The sequence below is a fragment of the Calidris pugnax genome, unplaced genomic scaffold (genome assembly GCF_001431845.1).
Source record: "Calidris pugnax isolate Ruff unplaced genomic scaffold, ASM143184v1 scaffold15, whole genome shotgun sequence".
NCBI lineage: Eukaryota > Metazoa > Chordata > Aves > Charadriiformes > Scolopacidae > Calidris > Calidris pugnax.
The window spans coordinates 7,252,602-7,274,307 of NW_015090774.1; the positions used below are offsets into that span (position 1 = coordinate 7,252,602).

At 35.9% G+C, this 21,706-nt stretch overlaps 1 protein-coding gene across 2 annotated transcripts in view; it reads left to right on the forward strand.

Moving 5' to 3' along the window:
- The first annotated feature begins 514 nt into the window (after positions 1–514).
- Positions 515–21,706, forward strand: part of FBXW7 (F-box and WD repeat domain containing 7) — a 98,905-nt gene continuing 77,713 nt past the window's right edge. The window contains exon 1 of one of the 2 annotated variants that reach the window (XM_014944639.1): positions 515–1,069. In XM_014944639.1, the coding sequence (XP_014800125.1) occupies positions 584–1,069 (486 nt within the window). In that variant the 5' untranslated portion in view covers positions 515–583. Of the gene's footprint in view, positions 1,070–18,055; positions 18,393–21,706 lie in introns of those variants that run through there. The other variant, XM_014944648.1, reaches the window with a different exon arrangement.

Here is a 21,706-nt window from a genome sequence, read left to right on the forward strand (position 1 = left end):
ATTTGTCTAAAAGAAAATTATATTAACAAGAAATGAAACTTTCAATTATACCTGAAAATATGCCTGCTTTTAAGCCATAAGACCAAAAGCAGTTCATCATTTGCAAGTAATATATAAAGTCTATAATCAAACAAGAGGGAAAATATAGTGCTATTTGAAGATGACCTTTGTCCAATTTTTAGCAAGTGATACCACATGCTTGGATCTTCTGTTAACATGAGTGTTAATAGTTCTTGTGAATTCTCTAGGAGGGCAAGTAGTTCTGAATTTTGCAGGATCTGCTGCTTACAGAGATGGCAATCAGACTGTTTGATAGAAAAATTAACTCTCTTGCTACAAAGTTGTCCACGATTTGTTTGGGTTTTTTCTGTTGTGTGTCAAGTAGAAATTATTCCTTGTTCCTTGGAATTTGAAGTTGTCAGGAGTAATACAATGAAATACATTTTAGATTAGATAAAGCATTAAAAACTTAACTTTTGTAATTTCCCACTTTTTCTTTTTTTTGTCTCCTTAGAATGTGAAAGCATTTGCATCTTCAGATAGCCTAGCCAAGGTCCAAGAAGTAGCAAGCTGGCTTTTGGAAATGAATCAGGAACTGCTCTCTGTGGGCAGCAAGAGGCGACGAACTGGTGGATCTCTTCGAGGTAATGCTTCCTCAAGCCAAGTAGATGAGGAGCAGATGAATCGGGTCGTAGAAGAGGAGGAGCAGCAGCAAAGACGACAACAAGAGGAGCAGCACATTGGGAGGAACGGGGAGATAGGAGAAGAACCTGGATTTGATGACAGGCATGAGTCTCAGCAGGAACAGTTAGAAGAAAATAACAATAGACTTATTACAGTGGATGAAGAATCCACCTGTAACCAAGAGGAAGAAGATGATGAACATGCTGGTGATCAAGAGGAGGAGGTGGAAGAGGAGGAGGAAATGGACCAGGAGAGTGATGATTTTGATCAGTCTGACGACAGCAGTAGAGAAGATGAACATGCTAATAGTAACAGTGTCACAAATTCCAATAGCCTCATGGACTTGCCCATTCACCAGTCATCGCCATTCTACATAAAGACAAAGGTGAGAAACTGCATGTTTTTGTGTTCTTAATCCTTGACAACTCTGGATTTTGGAAAATAATTTGCATGTTAAACTTAAACTAAACTTTTACAATGAAGCAAAGGTTTTACTTCCTAAAGAGCTCATTATGAAGAATTTGTGCAGTCCACAAACTATACTGTTTTAACTGTTAATAATCAAATTACTTGCATGCATTTGACGTGAACAAATACTCTTATATATTTTAAGGAATAGAGCTCTGATTATTATGTTCAAAAGATCAAAGTGTTTCTTTATAAATATTTTTATGTGCTAACTCATACGCTTGATAAGACCCCATTGGCACTATTTATGTTATTTTCCTCTAAGAAGGCAAGAAGGGAAGGTAAGTAATTGTACATATGTGGTGTTCTCTCAGAATATCTGGGTCAATTAGATGAAAACATTGTAATGAAAAAATAGGGTGCAATACTACAGAAACATCAAGTTCTTCCTTCTGGCCAGTTTATAGTGAGTTCATTGACAAAATATATGTTAAAAAAAAAGCTTGTTAACGAGTCAATCAGTTACAAAGTCATTACATTATGTCATATAGTACTCTACTTGTGAGGACCTTGTAAATTGTGTGCAATGATTGTTGAAATCTTCTGATTTGCAACGAGAATTTGGAAATTATTATTAGTATTTTTATTGCTACTTATGACCTAACATTTTAGAGTAAAAGAAAAAGTTTTTTGATTATCGGCTCCAGTACACATTGGCAGTTCACCATATTTTCCAAATTTATCAGGAAGCAGGAATTCTAACTTTTAGCAGCAGCAGAAACTGAAAGAATAGTGCAAGTGGTGATACTGACTAATAAAAAAGAGGAGCTGGCAAGTGTTTTTGTGGAAGAATGCTATTCCTAAGCCAATTTCTTAATCATTAATTGGCAATAGAATACCTAGACTTCTCTCACCTTTCAAAAAACAAAATGACGAAATAACCTCAAATTTTTACAATGTACTTTTAAAGAAAAAATAAAACCTGGTGTAAAACAAAACAAAACCATGAAAAAATCAATTAACATAAGTTAACAGGGTTCCCTATATGTTTGAGTATGAACATAAATGTATAGAGATGGAGAATCAGTCTCAAAGATGCACTAGAATGAGTAAATAGGATGAACATTTGCTTCTGGAAGCAACAGCAATTGCTTGAGGTAATAGCAATTAGTATCCAATTCACCTGTGGTGTTTAAAGTATCTCAGCTAACATCTTTGATTTTTGAAAAATCAGCATATTTTCACATGAGATTTTGGTAAATTATATAGTTTTCTATTGGTGATTCTACTGTTCAAAGTTCTGAAGTGTATTCTTTGTAATTTTGAGTGAAATACTGCCGTATTTCATGTCATTCAAGTGGCTCCTTACAACTCAAATTCTTGTTTTTGTTTCAATGCTTTGGTTTTGCCAGAGTTAGTATGACTTACTGAGTATCGTATAGCAGCTTGCTTCCAGTAAGAACTTGATATTTGATGTAGGAAATGCTTATACTCAAAAATATATTTTTAAGTTTCTGAATGGGAAACTTTTTGAAGTGTCTTGTAAATCAACATACTTAAATTATATACATAGAGAGCAGAGCACAGTTTTCAGTGGTGGTGGGGGTTTTTTTTATCATGTCTGATAATAAATGCGAAGGTCTTTTTTTTTTTTTTTAAAAGCGTTTTTGACATACAGTGAAACAAGCTGGTGTAGCCTGAAGGAAGCTGTCTGAAAGATTTTTGTATAGATGCACAATTTCTGTGTGGTCTGATAGTTGCTTTGCATAGTGTTTCTGTGCAGTCCTGGCCATTGTCATCTCTGCCCTGTCCCCAGGCTCTGCTCCTGCAAAAGAGCTGTTGGGGGGCCAGGTAGTGAACCTTATTTGAGAATTGTTCTTGATTCATGGTGCAACTCTATTTTAGGTAGTTTTAACTGTCTACCTGAAGGATCAGCGTGGGTTTTAAAGCTGCTGGAGCTGGCGCTGCTGTAGGTCATGGTTATGCAGTAAGACTGACATAGTGCAAGATTAATCTTGCCGATTCATTATTAAACCAACATTTAACCATAGGAACACATTCTGTGTTAAGAAATGTTGTAGCAGTATAGCTGTGCTGGAGCATGAATGTATTACCAGAGTTAACATAAGCATGACTGACTAATACGCTACTTTTGAGAAGAAAAGGGAGTGTTTGTAGACTCTTCAGCTGTATTTAGAAGTTATTTCTGGTTGTAACTGTTAAAGATAGACTCATCCTAGGAGACCTGAACCTGATAGACTTATTTTAGCTTTTTAGATGTGCTTCTCAGTGTTTGTAGTCTAGTGCAGTCTCATAACTGTGACTGAATTACCTGCTCCCTTGCCGTACGCTGTACTCCTGTGAAACCTGCTTTGCACCACCAGAGACATCTGTGGTGGCTGAGTCTGCTACTTATTCAGTGTGTGTGCCTGGTGCCCCGGAAGTGTACGTTCTGGATCCAACATGGTTACTACTTTGGTCTGGTTGTATGTAGCAACATCGGCAACACACAGTTTTCATCACGACCAAATACCAAGAGATAATAGTGAGACTGAATAAAATAGCAGCTTCTACCGCTCTAAGTGTCGTGCAACTCATGTCAACTTTTATATAACTCTTTGTCCTACCTTTTTGTTCCTTTCTTCATAAACTTCTGAAAGTTTCTTTCTAATCTGACGCTTTTTTGGTGATTGGCCTGCGGGATCCTGTGTGGGTGAGGAAGGAAATGGCAGGGTTCCTGTGTAACACCACAATGCAACCTGCTTGCATTTGCTGCCTGTCACCTGGACTTCCACTTGACAGCAGCAAGCTTGCTGTGTTCTATAGATATATTCTCATTTCTGGGTAATGTTTATATAATATGTATAAAATTATATTCAAATACTTGCCTCATACTACTGCTCTGTGAAAATAACTGAGATAATTGTTGCCATAATGTTGTGAAAACATTATGACTGAAGGGCATGTGCACTTGAAATGAGAAGCTGGTGATTCAGGAGAGTCTTCATTGCATTCACCAGCAACACCCAGAAATCAGGAAGGGTCCTTCTGGTTACCTGTTACAGTTTCCTGCATAAAACATTAGGCTGCTTTATATTGACTTCCGTGCAAGCTAAAGCGAATTTTTAGAAAAATTTCACCATCTGAAAAGAGGAAACAGTCCAGTAGGCAAATCTATCTCAAGCCTAGGTTAATAGTTTGTTAAGTTATCATCAGTGTCTAAACTTCTTTACCTTTACTCTACTCTGCCTTCTTCCTGTTATCTGTCTTTTTTTGACCATTACAATTTAGTATTTTCCTGTTGTGCTGAAGAGCTGTTTAACAAACAGGTTTTTTTTTTTCCCACATACATAAAGCAATCAAGTTCACTCCCAAAAGGTCTCTTAAACATTAAATGATAATAAGAACACTATGTCCATTGGGCGTATTTTTCAATTTTTTAGTTCTCGTTATGGTACTTCCCTGAATGCTGTGTCTGATTTTTTTGAACGTCCATTTTGAATTGTAGATATCGGGACTGAGATTAAAACTCCAGTAGCAATTGTGTGAATGACAATTAAAATTTGATCACGCTATATATTTACCTGTTTATATAACAGACAATTCTGTTAACGCTTTTGACTGCAGCATTGCATTGGGATTTCATTTCATCATGACTTGTCTAACATGATGCAAGCATATTTTTTCAGAGAGCCTTCTGTTCTCTAAGTATGGGCTGTGTCCTTTCTACCTACATGTAAGAATTGATGCTTAGTTGTGTTGAAGTGACTAGAGTTTTTTCACATACAGTGTATCTCCTCGTATCCTTTGCTGTTTGTTAATTTTTACTTGCATTGATCTGTGTTCTATGAAATGTTTTCATGTCTGTTATATAAAACTATTAAATAGCACTGGAGGGCAAAGTAAATAATATGTGCAGGACACGCACAAAACCATGCGCTTGATGCTGATTCACTGATGCTTGATGCGCTGATTGCATCGTATTTGTGGCATCCATTTCCAGTCCTCTGTGATGACTTTGGATTGCTTGAGTTCCTAAGGAATAGTTGTGTAACAATTAATCACCACATAAGCAAACATGCATTTACAGTGCATCACATATTTCATAGCAACTGTCCTTAAATGCTTCTGTCGCTCAGCACATGTGGGATTCTGTAGTACTGCAAGGACAAGAACACATTACTGGGAGTCACTGGCAAATAGGTCACAGAAATTAACATTCTTGATTATTTTAGATTTGAATCGTTTGTCTACCTATGCTCATATTATTGAAATTGTAGTATTAACAAATATATCATGCCAGCAATATTTTATCTATATCACAACTAGTGTTTGTGACATAGTTGACAAGCAGCATGTTTTTATGGAAAAACTGGCATCAATGCTGTTAATTTTATTTATTATTATAATCAATGCTGTTGCATTATTTTATCTTGGACTGACACCTGGATTTCAGCCTCTGGTTATCCAGGTTGTACTCTGTACCACAGGAAGAAAGACCTGTCCCTTGGAGCTTAAATACCCATCTGAAGTTCTGAAACAGGTCTAAAGCCACGCTTACAAATGTAGCTTTGAGCTCTCAAATAGCACAGACTGGGCCAGATTTTTTTACTGTGAAGTGCTTGGTCCAAGCTAGTATGTAGAGCCACAAGGATATAAAGGATTTACTGTTTTTTAGTGATTTTTGGCTTTATATGGGAGGATGGCATTAATTTTTAAAACCGTAGAAAACTTAAAATGGTATTGGGCAGTTTGTGTAGTGAAGTGAAAAGAAACTCCTGGGTGAAAGTGTGCAGTTACTGTCAGAATGGAAATAGACTAAAAGCTTTGTAGGAATAGGGGGAAATAAAGGATGATTAGAGAAACACTGATCCCTGGAAGTAGTTTTTTGGTTTGTGTACATGCAGTACATGCAATTGGAATATTGTCTGTAGGTGGGGTGGCGTTTTTATAACAGTGAATATTAACAGTTTTTTTCCTATTCTGAGCAGCAGAGGGGGCTGGTACTGCTTTGCTGCAGCCCCATGGAGTGCAGCAAAGTGCAGTGTTCCTTTGCAGAGGTTTTTACTGCTCTTACAACTGAAACCTTTAAGCGTGTTTTATAATTCTAGGGAATAAATACAACTGGAATAGGACTCAATATTTTTAATTTGTGAAGAAATCTCTATCCGCTATATGAAATGATGTAGGACTAATTCCTTTAAAAATAAGTATTAAACACTTTCAGATGGCTTGTGTGATAAGAATGCAATATATAGTTCTCTGCTCTGAGTTCACAGGAGAAAGAGAAAAACTTTGTAATAAAAAGAGGTGCTTTTCTTCATCTTTATTTTTTTCAGGAATCACACATAGGGCATGTAGAGTCTTCATGCCTTTCATCTCGTGGTTTGTCTAGCTGTTAATGCTTTAAGGAGTTTTTAAACTAAGTAATAATTTGGCTAAAGCTGTGTCAAAAAGGCTACATGTTAAGAATCGCTCTGATTTAAAAAAACTAAAATCATATTAAAATACATTGGCAATATAATCTTTTTCCTTTTGCTTCTTTCTGGGATTCTTCTTTTTAATTAAAGCTTCTTTCATATCATTCTCTTTAAAAGCTTAGGAACTGGCAAATTTTCTTCTCCCTTGGTTATTCTGAACAACAGCACTAAAATACAATGAGTTAAATAAGTAAATGACTTAGGATAAACAATAAATGGTCTTTACAACTGCCAGTCAGAATTACTTTTGCATTACTGTGACAGTTTGGTTATTTTGGAGCAAATTTTGCTATTTTAATTTTTTTTTTTCTCTTCTGTTATTGAGCCCTATTTATATGTTGGACTGCAATAACATTAGAAATATTCATACTATGAGATTAATATCAATCAACGCTTTTAACCTTTGACTTCTTTCTCGTTTATATACTACACAGTCTAGTTGCTAATGATTCCAAGCATGCAGGATCATTTAGAAAGGTTATGCAACTGTCATTAAGATGTAGTTTGTTAAATATTAAAGCATCCGTGGAAGGAATACAGATTCTCAGTTTCTCTGTAGATAGCAAGGTTCTTCCCCATCTGTACTAACCTGCAGCATGCTTCTGTACTGCAGATACCACCACTTTTGAAAAGTACTTCTCACTTGCTCTGCTTTTGCTTGACTGTGTTAAGTAATGGCTTCATTTGCTGCCCAAGGCTTGCAGAGGTTTAGCTGTACTTTTGCAAGTAGAATTGCTCCTACACTTTCATATGCAGGTAAAACTGGTGTTTAATAATTGCAGCTCTGCTAATTTTCCCAACTCTGTAAATGGATTGTGAAGCTTACTAACCGATATGTGGGCTCTGCTTGTAGTGATGGGGTTACCCCTGATATAGTTTGTGGCTCATCTAAGAACTTGGCTATCTAGTTCAGCTTTCTCATGCAAAGTTCTTGAAATACCTAGTAATTATATTTAACTGTTACGTTAAACTGTCACTTGCAGTCAAAGGACAGGAATTTCTTCTATAATAAATTCCGGTTTTTCTTTCCCTTAATGAATGGTGTCTTACCTCTTTTCAGTATGATTTTTAGAAATATTACTACAGAATTAAATGACAGTGCTAATGTATAATTTGTGCAGTAAGTAATCATGTACAGAAAGAAAAGTCAAGAATCTCAGTTCCTGGGAAGGAAGAAAAGTAGTTTAACAGAAAACATTGATGCTGACAGTTTAGGTCATAGTTTTGACTACAAGATTGTATTTAATAAGTAGATTTAAATTGATTTTTCTCCCTTCATTACAGAAAGATGCATGTTTTTTGATGTGGAAAGAGAGAGTGCTGATTTAGTTTCTCATTTAGTTTTCCTTTACAGAGATTGCTTACTAGACTAAAGACCTAGCTGAGTAAGGCAGAAGCAATTTCCTACTTTTGTGCCAATAATTGAGGTCAGTCTTTCAACTCCAGTGAAGGCATTTACCTCAACTAACCACACTGGAAAATAAACCTACAGAGGTTTTTGGTTGTGCCAGATTTGTCTGTGCAGATATCTTACAACGTACATGTGCACATTCTTTGCAGTGAAGCCTGGGGCTCGAAGTATATACCTTCCTTATTTCCTGGGGCTTCTTACCAGACACGTCCAGTAGTTTCTCCTGAACATGCGTGTAGTTGTTTTGTATCTATGTTGGCTGGTTATTCACAGGTGTATTTCCAGCATTTTCTGGAAGCATTCTCTAAAGCAGAAAAGATGGCAGCCACCTTTCAGGGAGCAGGGAAACAACCTTTTTGGTTTAGACTTGCTCAGGATTGATGCGTTGCCACAAAGTTGTATTGACTTGAATTGTCTTTTAGTTGCTTGGCCTATGCAGAGCTCCTTAAATGTAAATATTGGAAAGGAACTTGCCTGTGTAATCAAATTGCTGTATCAGTTAACTTTGCGTAGAATAAATTAAATTTGATACCTTTAGGATAACTACGTAAAGCAGTGTCTCATAGTCACACACTTTTTCATCAGTGTCAGTTAGGCGCTCACTGATTACATGGCAACAACTTCATGGAGAAGAAATCATGAAAATGTGCTTGAGAATACTTTATACTTACTCTGTTGGGATACGTGGCTTGTCTAACAAATATATTTGGGAGCTCTGCCCCACTTAAATATGCCATTTGTTCCTTATGTTGTTCTTGACTATGTGGCAGGTGCTGTTGCCTGATGTGATTGTGAGCCCAAGTATCTCCAGCTTGTAGTGATACAGCTGTATTTACCGAGCATTTTATCAGTGGATGCTGTTGCTCTGAGTGTAAATTTTAAGCTGCTTTGCTTTTTGGGGCTTAACTGCAGTTGATATTGCTGGTTATGAAATTGATGCAAATGGCGAATCGAAGTGTGAAGAAAGTAAAACTTTTGCTGGTGAGTTAGTTTTTTGGTTTGTTAATACCCCCTCTCCCCAAATGGAAGGTGTTAAATATTCTTTTGGCTACGAATTTGATGTGTATGTTTAAAAATATAACTTATTATTAGTAAATTTCTTGTATTCACTCATGTTTTATAATTATAAAATTATGAGATCTGAAATTAGTTTAGAGGGCCAGAGGGCCAGAAGGTGATCTGAGGCCCAGAATTACGTTTAACAGCTGATGTGGGACTAACATTTTTTCTGGATGCATTTTTTACTTCCTGTAATCTGCAAAACAGCAGTACGTCCGTTACTTCTGTAGGAGACTTTTCATTATCTGCAGAACACGTCGCTATTCAGCAAGCTGTGCACAGTAATTTACATATCTTTATAAATTCTTGAGTATAAGGAGGAAAACTAGACAATGTCAATTTCTATGCTGTTTTAATCATTTCTGAACAAGCAGAATCCTTAAAACCAAAATTTCCAGGCTGTCTCAGCAGAACATTTGAACGGCCAGCATCTAATGTCTATTGACAAAGGATGATTTTTGACACATGAGCTGTTTTTCTTTGGTAATATGTGGTGTCTGATCTGTACATGAAGCTATGCTTGCGTAGCAGTGATATAACATGCATTTTGTGTAGATTTATTAATCCACTGTTATGTTTTGTTTAGGTTGCATGTGAATGTTTTACGGTTTCCTTTATTGGTTGAATTTTTATTAGAAAAATTCATAAAACCTAGAACCAGTGTTTGTATAAGCTGTTTTCTTTGTTGCAAGCATCTTCTCCCTTCTTGTCCATTATGTGGTTACTGAGAGCGCTGTCTAATCTTCATAAACTTTATGCAAATTTTGTTAGATTTCTGCCCATTCTCTCCTGGCCAAACAAGTTCAAGACTTCATGAAATTAAAATGTGCTTTGTTTAAAAAATCTCTATAAAACTTCATGTGCATTGACTCTGTATGGTGCTACTTATGATACAATGTTACATATAGTTAATTGATACTGAGATTTTAAAGATTCTTGTGCATAGATGAGTATCTCCATAATAAGCACTGAAATACAAGTGGAAAACGTTGCTATCAGGCATCTCTTGTGTTCTCTCTTCTCGTTGGGCATCTCTTGTGTTCTTGCTTCTCCTTTCTCTTATTTCTCCTTTCTCCTCTTCTTGCTAATTCTAAATTTTGTTTCTTTAGTTTGTAACAAGAATTGGGAAGAGGGAGAGGATCTGAGAAGGACACAATTACTAAGGAACTACAAAGATTTCTGTCCTAAGTCAGGCTGGTACAAACCAACAACTTCTTTACAGAACCTTACTTCTTTTTATGCTTGTTCTTACTAAAAGTGGATGTTTTTTACTGACTTTACTACCTGACTGTATATTGCATAATAAGAAAAGAGTAAATATTGCATTTTAATAATATTGAGTGTAATTCCATCTTGGGAGGCAGTGGCGATGCTTTTCAACTGTGTCATGAAATATCAATCTGTTAATGCTTATTAAATGTTAATACATGTGCTCAATCCCTGGTGCCCCTGCTAAAGTGGAAAATGCACCAACCACCACCACAGATTGTCAGCAGGGATAAATTCCACCTTATCATCAGAAGTCATTACTACTTTCAAGTAAAGTATGAGCAACATTTTCTGTAAGTGCAAATCACATTCTTATTCTTACGTCATCCAGCCACTGGTTTTCTGTGTTTGGAAGTGGCCAGGTGACCCTTTGTTCTTCTCACTTAAATTATAGTGTCGCTTAAGGATGGCAGCTACCATGATCATTATTTACCCAAACATATTAAGTACTAAAAAACCATTAAAACCCAACAATAATAAACACTCTTTTTACCAATGTCATAAATCCTTCAGTTCAGATCCTTGGTCAGATTTTTCTAAAGCACACAGAAAACAATTCACTTAATTAAAAAGAATAAATAAAACCAAAATTAAGAAACTGGAAGTGACACACTTAAATGGAAGAAATGCAACTTAACATCATTCATTTTGGATCCCTTGTTCTTGCCAAATGTAGTAATTGTTCCTTCTCTTTAAGCTGGACTTCATCCAAAGCAAGGACACTTTCAGTTGTTACCCTGAAGCATTCAACCGTCTGCACAAATTTTGGTGGAAACCACTAGTATTACATGTCCTACAGCAAGCACGCTACATGTGTGTTTGCATCCATGCATGTGTACCTGTTTTGGAGGACAGGCTGTTGAAACTTTTTCCAGGCTGTGCCAGTCAGGCTTTGGTACTGCTGTGGTGCACTGCCCTTCTTTGCTGGTAGGGTTTGAGTATCAGACAGACAGTAAACTCAAAGCTGGATTTGGTTGTCCAAATTCTATTAAATACTTATAAGCGTTTTAAATAATAAGTGATATTTGAACAAATCAGAGAAAGACAGTGTTTGTTAAATAAAAACACAGATAAGGCTTTCCCTTCCTCTAAAAACAAACAAAAAAAGGTGGAAATAAAGAAGACAAGTAAAAGATGGAGGTGGCAACCGTGCCAACCAAGAGTGTCAGCCCTTCCACAGACTACCTGCTTTTTTTCTGTAGACATTCTTTACTTTGCATATTTTGAGCTTTATAAATAGCCTCACCCCCCTTTGCAGTATGCTCTTAACCAGCTGAAAAGGATTATGTAGCTTAATTTGGCGCTATCAAATGAATGCCAGTATAACAATCAGTTGTTGCATTTGTTAGATTTATGTGCATTTTACAGTTCTAGCAAGAAAAACACAATCTTGTATCAAAATAGACCTTGATGTCTATACTATTTCAAACATAAAAAATGTAAGACTTTGCATTATTCGACCTTTTTTTTGATGACAGATAATATATCTAATACAAAGGGTGTTGCTATGTTGTCAGGCTTCGTATGAGAGGAAAATTTTTTTTTAATGCTTAATAAGCAGTATCTGGATACAATTTTTCACTACAGAAGAAAAAAATATTTTTTTTAGGTGCATTAGGTGGCAGAAGTATTTTTAACATCTTGCTGATGTTTTGAGGATTGTTCCTTTTCCTATTTAATATGTAGAAAGGAAGAAAATTTTAAGTCCAAACCTAATTTTGGGCAGTGCTTTTTAGACACTACTCAGAAACTGATAATCTTGTTTAAACTATTTTGCTACTGCCTTGTGCATATTTTGTGCCTGTGTGTATAAAAGAGAATTTCTCATCGAAAGTCTTGCATTTTCCATGGAAGAGTGATACAGTGATAAGTAAAGCCGAATTACTGTATAGAAAACTTAATTTTTCAGTTCCCTGTCGTCTTTTTTTCATAAGAGCAGCCTCCTTTCTAATAAAAACACCTGCTTTCCCTTCCCTTGGTTTATCCTCAGTTGGAAATTTGACTTGCATTTTAATCCACTGTTAAATATTGCATGACTTCTCTACCTGTTGTTGTAGTTCTTAATTCTTGTCTCGGCTTTATTTAAAGGTGCAACAACAGCATAAATAAGTGGTCAGCAAATAAATTCCTGCAGAGCAGCTGTAGCAATTCTTTTTAACAGCTGGTACGACTTTGACTAGACCAAAGAGTTCAACTTGCTTATCCAACAAGTCATATTGTAGCCAATGAGAACTCGACAGACATTTCTGGAATATTTGTAAAACGCAAGATGATGCAGCTGGATTTCTGTTACATACCTGGAATATTTTCTGAAATGTTTAATGAAGAAATGAAGACACATGCTTTAAACATAGTTTAAAAAAAAAAAAAAGTGACAATGACAATAAGACCACACAGTACAATAAATAAAATTAGGGGGCTTGTGGATTAAAGCCAAATTATATACGTTTCTGGTTACAAACGATTATATACACTTACAGGGATGTCCAAATATGGTAGGAATTCTTTTTCAAAAATGTGCATGGTTAAGTATGTGTTTTAATGACACGGTACCATCATTAATATTGATAACGTGCACTCTACTAGACAATCTGTATGTTTCTTTCGTAAGCACTTAATGTGACCTTACAAAAGGTTAACTTGTGCAAAGGTCCCTGTCAAATGCCCTTTTGCACTAGTACTGTTGTGACCATCACATGGTTAGACAGCATTGAATCCTTGTGCAAATGGGTTTTGCTCTGACCATGTAAACGGGTTCAGTTGGTATTTTTTCCTTACTGTATATGGTAGAAGCCATTTACCTAGTCAAAACTCATAGTAAGGTATAAGCTTGAAATAAAGCTTTGCTACGGCTGGGCTGTTCAGAATGACTCTTCCACGTAGGTTCCCAGAGTTTTGGGACTGTAAGGCCATGGAGAAGCTGTAGTGTAATTCAAGCACAATTCAAACTGGCATGACAGTCTCACCTGGAGCCAGGTTTTGTTCGTTCTGTTGCTGATGAATGTAACAGGACTGCACTTGGGTTTTTTTCCCCATGAATTACAGAGAAAGGCATCAGTTTGCATGTTTTACTAGTAGTTTTGACACTTTTGTATACTGTTTAAGTGTACATTTCTTAGGAAATTCTGATCTTGTGAGATCAAAATGATCCTCTCCATTGATTCCTCCCATACTGTCTTCAGGGGTCAGCGTCATTATGTTTTCTTACGCATGCAGATTCTTGTATTGGGTAAACTTGAATGAGACAGAGGCTCTTCAGAGCAATAGTTTGTTGGGGTTTTTTTCTGTGCAGCACGACTAATACAGTTTCAGTTAGTTTTGTACAGCAGTGCCTTTTTTCTATACAGTTTGTCTAATGTGCAATGTATCATTTGGGAACTATTGGTATGCGGGTATTAGAAACCCATCACATAAATAAACTTGAGATCACAGTCTCTACACCACTAGTGTGGTGTAGACCGTCTTGCTTTGCTAACAAAATAGTTCTCGTTCTTTCTACACACGGGCAGGGACCAGCATGAATATCAAGGGAACAATAGGCCTGCGTATAATGTAAATTTTAGTGCATTCTGTATGCTACAGCGATGCAGAGCTTACTAAAAATGTTATTTATGAAGTATATTAAAAAATCTATTCAAAGGATTATTATGCTGCTATTATTATTTTGAGAAGGTGACTTTTAAAATGTTGCAGTGCTCTGTTTTATCCATTTGAGGGCAGCTGTTCACCACCAATGTTAAGAATTGTGGAAAAACTGTCTGGGATTCTTCTTTCTGCATTTTAATCTTTCTATACCTTCAAATTCTTTATTTTGGTTTCGCTAGATCTTATATTGTCCTATCACCATATTAAGATGTTATGAGTTTGTTTATTTTGTTCCAGTAATATTAAAATGCAAAAAAATTGTCAGCTCTAGGAGAAGATTCAGGGAAGTTTGAGTTAGTTTTCATTGTTGGGATAAATTCTTAGATCCATGTCTTAAAACCATGACCTTTCTGAGTTAAATCTACTGAATGACCTAGTTAATTTAATCAAATTTGCTTGTTGGTAAACAGCTCCTAAAAAGCTCTGCTACAGGATCACTTTGAATTACTCTGAAGGTATAAAAATTATTGCTGCTTCCTACATGGTTTCATTTTATAAAGACGTCTCTTCGCTGGACCAGACAAGAAAGAAAGGAGTCTTCTGGATTCTTAAGTTTACAGTTAATAGTCCATGATGATCTCAAACTAGTATTTTCCAAATTCAAGTTTTCAGGCACTTGTATGCGTCTAAATGAAGTGATCTGATTTCAAACATGATCTTCTGATTAAAATGACAGACAGGCACTTGAAAAGAGCATCATTGGAAATCAGCCACACTTCATTTAGAAACAGGATGTTAGAGAAGTGTATTACAGAGTATTAAAACTCAAATTTTCATAGTTTCATGCTTGTCAAGCGTATATGTGTTCTCACCCCATATAATATAAAAAAATGTGCTTTTAAAGATAAAAGCAAGAGTGCCTCTTTAAACTTTACATTTAGAGCTTAAATTAGAACTATACGTGTAATAAATACAAAAATAAGTGATATCTAGTATATGCAATATATTCCTGACACTTCTAAGATAGCTAGCCCTCTCCATTTTTGTCTTCCTGTTACACCCTCTTACTGCTTAATTTAGAGTGTGTTGTATTTTCAGACTGTGGACTTATTAAATGTTTATAGCTGTCCAGCATAGCTTGGGGCCTTTAAACATTACTGAAAGACAATAATACTTACAGTCAGTAATGTGTAGCAAATCTAAGACTAAAAAGAAGTGGTGATACATGGAAATAAAATTGGGCCAACAGCTTCTCATGTGCTAGTGCAAGTGTTTTTTCTGGGAGATGATGATGAAAAAGGGGGAGGAAAAATAGAGATAAAAGCTGAAGCTTTCCCTTATTGTTTTGGTAAAGTGTGAAATCTAGCATTGTAATTCCATGTGGGACAAAAGAACCCACCTTATTTTGCTTTGGCTTTGTCTGCTTAGAAAGGGAACTATACTGAATGCGAACATGATACTACTTCCCAGCTACAAGTATGTCCCTGTGGAATTATTCTAGAATAGTTTGGAAATTCCTGAGGAAAGACTAATGTGCTTGTGGAACTTTTATCTCAAGCGACAAAAGAAGAGGGCTAACAATTAAGAGTTCTGTCTTTTCAGAGGTGTGAGAATAACTTGCAACTGAAGACTTGTGTTGTGAGTGGTGCTTGGAGAATGCCAATGTGTAAAGTAGTAAGATATGAGGCTTTAATATCAACTAATGACAGTTAGTACTAAAACAGTGACCTGCTACACTGTCAGATTTTCCTTTCAGTGACTGCACAATAAAATAATCTTTTAAAACTGAGGTTTTCAGCGGTTTCTCTTAGTGCATACTCACAGAGATATTTCTGTATGCAATTAAATGAAATATTGAGTATTTATTAAACTAGAATCTGAGGTTTGCTTTGTATGAAATACCCTATCTGATCTTGTCATGTTACATGCATACTATTCAAATCTCAAATTATATTAATATTAATACATTTTGGTAAACTTCTCACTTTGTTGGAACAATTGAGATGGCAAACTTTGACCTGCTGCTTATTTTTGAATGATACATCAATAGGGATATGTGAGTTGATCTCTTTGGGGGTTTGGCTCTGTTCTTCACTTCAGTTGTTCAAAGAAGAAACACAAGGCTACTCTTTCTCCCTCTTTTGAAGTACTTCAGGGAAGTTTTCTTCTTTGAGTGAAACTGAGATCCCAAGACATCTTTCCAATGTCTTCCAACCAAGTGAAAGCCTGGTATTTGTTATATAAAATATGAAGTAATTCAGAATGAAGCTATAAAGTGTGGTCTGATGATATCACTGTTGAGTACAGGCTAATGTGTTTTGGAGTTTATAGGATGAAGTATAAAGAAGGAAATGTAAAGAGCCTTTTAGAAGAAAATGTATATCTAAGTGCGCTTTAGAATGGCATTTGAATGGAATGATAGAAAAGAAAAAGAATAAATCCTTGCATGAAAACATTGTGTTACCCAGCATTCTATGATAGCATTTCCATGTACAATATCTGTAAAGTAATAATAATTTTTTTGTTTGTCTGAGGTACATTGTGAATGCTTACTGTAATGTATATATACTCAATGAAACATTAGGGATTTTTATAGGTGTTGAGTACGCTTTTGTTTTGGGTTTTTTTTTGGTAAAAAGCATTCAACAAGCAAATGTTTGTTCGTGGAGGCCCTCTATACGCGAGTGAGATGCTTACAGATTGGCTTTTTGAAGGGGAAACAAAGGGCTAAGTGGAGATGCTAATAGCGAGCATATTTTAATGCTGCCTTTTGTCAAGTTACAGTGTTGTGCTTCAAGCATTAGGGCATTACTATACTCTCTCTTTTGCCCTCATATAATTATACAGTTAATTATCTTTGCTACTTTATGCATAAAGGGACTTGAAAGATTTCTTAATGGTCATTTATTCATTGTGTTTTGGACCGTACCGACTCATACCAAGATCAGTTCATACAAGGTCTTTGATGGCTGTGTCTTTTATCAGCAATTTCGTAAGACATTTTTGCAGGCTTTTATCTCTTTCAGCTTAGTTTTGCTCAAAAAGGTTTTCAGAGTTTGGATATATTTTTTAAGAAACATGTTCAAGTATAGGGATCAGAAAGGGATTGTGGGAACCTAAAGGCATTGTAGGAAAGCTAATTTGATCGAGAAATTGTTTAAAGTGAAAGTAAACTAATTGCAGATAATCGGAGTAATAGACTTTGCTGTTCTAACTTTGTTCGGTGGAGTGAGACCTTTTTTTCCTGAAAAATGGCCCTCAGTCCAGTTTGTTGCTGCCCTGGCAGATATTCCTGCACATCCTTTGGGGGGAACACTGTTCTCAGAGGAAAGGCCCTTCTCCTTTCCATCAGTGTGATGGATAGGCCAGAACAAACCAGTACCCAAACCTGTGATGACCAGAAAAGGGAAGGCTGTTCCAGTACCCTCGCATCCCTAGAGCCAAGCCCCACCAAATGCTGCTCCCCCCACAGCAGGAGGGAAGGTCGGGGGGCTGTGCAGGCTGAGGTACCTGTGCATGACTAAGGAGGGCCAGGGAGAAGGAGCTAAAAATCACAATGTAGATGAAAATAAAACAATAGCCTCCTCTTTCATTAAAAGAGCAAGTTTTGAGCCAATACCTTCATTTTAGGGGACTCTCATTTTTTCTTTCCAATATTTTTTTCATTTCTATCCTTCTGTTCTAACTTTTGGACTTAGCGGTATATAATGTTTGTGGAGACTGTGGTTAAGAAACAGCGAAGTCCAGGTCAATTTTTTAGTTACAAGCTCTCAAATTTTATTGAAAGTCCAGAAGAAGTCTGCCCAGTGAGCAGTGAAGTTGATCCTGCAGTAACACTGTTACTGCCTGAGGGTTGCAATCTCCTTGGATTCTCCTTCTGAAAGCACAATGCTGACTCATTAAAAAAAAAAGAAAGAATAATTAAAAAAAATGTATTTCTGTAGAGCGCAGGCGTAAGTGGCTGTGGCTATTAAAACTCCTGGCAGTCATGATTTTCTTCTTCTTTTTCGGTTGGTGGATCCCTTTTTGGAGAAGGGCTCTTCTGACATTGCAGGGGAGGTCCACCAGCTGTTTGACTGGCAGGAGCAGTCTGCCTGCCCCTTGGTAGATTAATTCCTGTCTATACTAGGATAGCTTGCACTTCACTGAGCAGCAGACAGGTCAGGACACTTGGCAGGAGAAGGTTGAGAGACAAAGGCAGCAGGCTGTGGGGAGCTGAATCACCAGGCTGAAACTTCTTCTTTATTTAAAAAAAAAACCAAAAAAAAAACCAAACATGCAACTTTAGAAGCAAAGGTTTTGGCAATGTTCTTGCATTATTAGTAACTTGACAAAGTAAGAACGATAAAATGTCCAAACCTGGGAAAACGGCCATCAACCATGGCTTGGTTCCTGTTGATCTTAAAAGCGCCAAAGAACCTCTACCGCACCAAACTGTGATGAAGATATTTAGCATCAGCATCATTGCACAGGGCCTGCCCTTCTGCCGTAGGCGGGTAAGTGTAAAAGTCTTAAAAATCCTGAATTTTGATCACTTGGCTTGTAGCTCTGTGCTTTGTCGTGGTGCATTCATTCCATGAAGAAACACTAATATCTGTATTATCTGTTCTCTCCGGGTGCCATAGAGGAGCCCTCGGATCATTTATTTCAGTAATTCTTGTGCTTTAATTTAGTTAAAATCCATACATACTGTCTTAGCTATTACTCATATGAAGGGACATGCCAGAGATTCTTTTATAGCTGAAAACCATGTAGCTGAAAACAAACACTGTATAAAATAGGTGCATTCATAAATGTGTATTTTGCCTTTATTCACTCTTTTAGGTGATGTAGATAGTTTGGAGTAAAATCCACTAAATGCAGTTCTGAATTGTATTGGCACATGGAACTTGTTGGATACTAAAGTAGAGAATTTAGAGTTGTTAAACTAATTAATATTTTAACATTTTTTGTAAGGATTCTTAAAATACAATTTTAATACTTTTGTAATTCAGTAATGGAGATAACATTTTTGCTGTTACAGAAAATAAAAATAGCATGTTACTATGTGGAGGTTGCGATATAGTTTATATATAGACAATCCTAGCCTGACAAACTATCACGGGTCTTATGCTACAGCTTCAGGAGCTATATGAATAAAGTGGCTCGTAAAGCACATTTATGAGTTAAGAAAAAAAAAAGGTCTTTTAAGTTTCGTTCTCTCTGTATATACAATTTTCACTAAAAAGTGAATATTTTCAAATCAACTTACATCACAGTTTCATTACTCAGTTTGCATACTGCTGAGCTCATATTCTTTAAAGTAAAATTAATTTTTCTTCTTGATTATTCTTTGGTACACTTTTTCAGTAAAATTATAAATAAATTTGCTCTTCATAATGAATTTTCCCAACGTTACTTCGAGTTTTCTATTGCTACTGAATAAATACTATTTCCATTTATTGATGCGAGTTTTAAAATCTAGCTCAACTTTTGTAGATGTGCTGGCTTTCCTTCAATGTCAACGTACTCCTTTTAGTAAACTTAGTGAAATCAGATGAAATTTAAATTTGACAAGATCACTCTTGAAAGCGTAATTTCTTCTTACTGTGTTCCTTTGAATGTCTGAGAGCCTTTCTTACGTGTAAAAGGTATATGGCGTGTGTTGAAAGCTAGCAACATGGTATCAATCCACAGCAATGCAAAATTTAGAACATCATTATATATATATACATAATTATAATATTGGATCATGTGCATCTCAGAGAATTCTCTTTTTCTGAAATTAGGTATTATACATGGGTTTCAACATTGAATAGGAACATTTCATGAGATTGAAAGTGATAAAGTAACCCTCTATTTTTAAATAGATGTGCTTTCATTTTATTTTTTTTTTATGATTTGGGAACTCTTTGCTTGAAAATAAGCATTTGGAATATGTCTGGATAGCTTTAGTGCCTTTGTCTTGGATAAAGCATAATACACAGCGTAGAAGATAAGTTTAGTAGATATATTTCACAAGTCTTTTTGTGTCTATATTAATATGTTACTCTGTTGGAACTTTACTGATGATTTATGTGTGTATTTTCTGTAATGAGAAGTGTGGTCACCCATTAACTTATCACAAATATGAAAAAAAAAATATCTAAATCAGTTTGCTGAAGATTCTGCATTGTTTCAAAATGACCACAGTCTATCTCGGTTGTCTGCGTTCAAGCAGTCGGTTTAATGACTCAGAGGTTTAGGTCTAGGAGGTTTTAAGAAGCTGTTCAGCATCTACTTTTCTTTTGTAATTAGGACCAAGGTGGAAATTAACAAATGCTGTAAATGTGTATGTTTCACTAGCTAAGATATCATCAATCTATTGAAGTTTATCTTGTCTTCTGAAACTAATAGTTGTCAGTATGATGGCTGCTGATAGTGGAAAAGATGAGAGCTCCGCCTTTAGTCTCATGCCTTGCAGCGCTCAAGCCTGCGTGTAACTCATAACCATTACCATATTGGGTTCCTTCCGTGCTGACACACGGAGGTTGCATACAAGATCTGCATTTTCATTTCTGCATATTAAAAAAACCCAAACCAACAACCACCTAATTTTGCATATCAGGAAGTGAGAGAATCAGTACTTTTGTTATGTAGATTTATCATTTTAGTAAACATAGTAAGAATTTAAAAAGCATTTTCATGTAAAATATGAGTACTGACACAGTCTTCACTGATATGCAGCTCTTATATATTTTTTTATTAATTTTGCTTTTCATTTCATAAGTCATGCATTGAATTATTTAGCATTTAATGTTCAGACCTAAACTTGATGTGCATTAGAACATTAGCTACAATTTCTTTCTAAGTTACTGAGTTGGTAATATGTCAGTACCAACTTTTTTCAGGCAAGTGTGTGATTCTGTGATTCTGGCATTCAAACATTGACCTGACTTAAAGATGATCGACCTTCTCCTTGTTTGAACTCATTTCTTCCTCTCCTTAATTGTACATTAAACCAAGCAAAACATCTTTAAAATGCATACTATGATCCTTGGGAGTAAAAATACTTCCGTTATGAGAGCTGACAATTCATAGCTTCTGCATCCTCTGCATTAGTTATATTGGGCTTCTATCAAGAAGTGCACTATAAATGGTCACAGGACTCAACAGTTTGCCCTTATGCATTTTGTCAGTTTGCTCATGTAGTTAAAATACTTGTCTGCAATACTACTAATCAAATCCAGTTAAAAATAGTATTACTGAACATTCTTTGTGTAGCACTTGAGAATACTTTTAGCACATAGCTCTAAAAGTGCCATACTTACACAATAAATGTATGTATTCCTTCACAACTGTCACAAAAAGCATTGATCATCCAGCGTGGACATGTAAATGGTCTTCTTTAGCCATTAACATGTCTTTTGTAGTCACTGAAGTATATTTTGCAGTATAAAGTGAAGAAGCAATGAATACCTTTCAACTAGTACACACTTCACATATCAGATATCATTTAGCCCTTCAGTGCGATGTAGTGTGATCAGATGCAGCTGATCACTGAACATACTTACGAGATACTGCAGCTGATCACTGAACATACTTACGAGATAGTCACGTAAATCACATATGTTCCAAAACCAAGTGCTGTACTTTGCTTGACATGGTAAATACTTTCAGTTGACAAAAGATTGGTCTCTTAATTAACTACGTGATTTTTCCCTTACTCTGTTCTTAAGCAGCTAACAGTAGAAGTGTTTTTTTCCTTCTGAACCGTTACAGTTCTTAACTATTTCAAAAACTGTACTTTAAAAATAGATTTCTTCCCTTTTTAGTTTTCCATGTTTTTTCC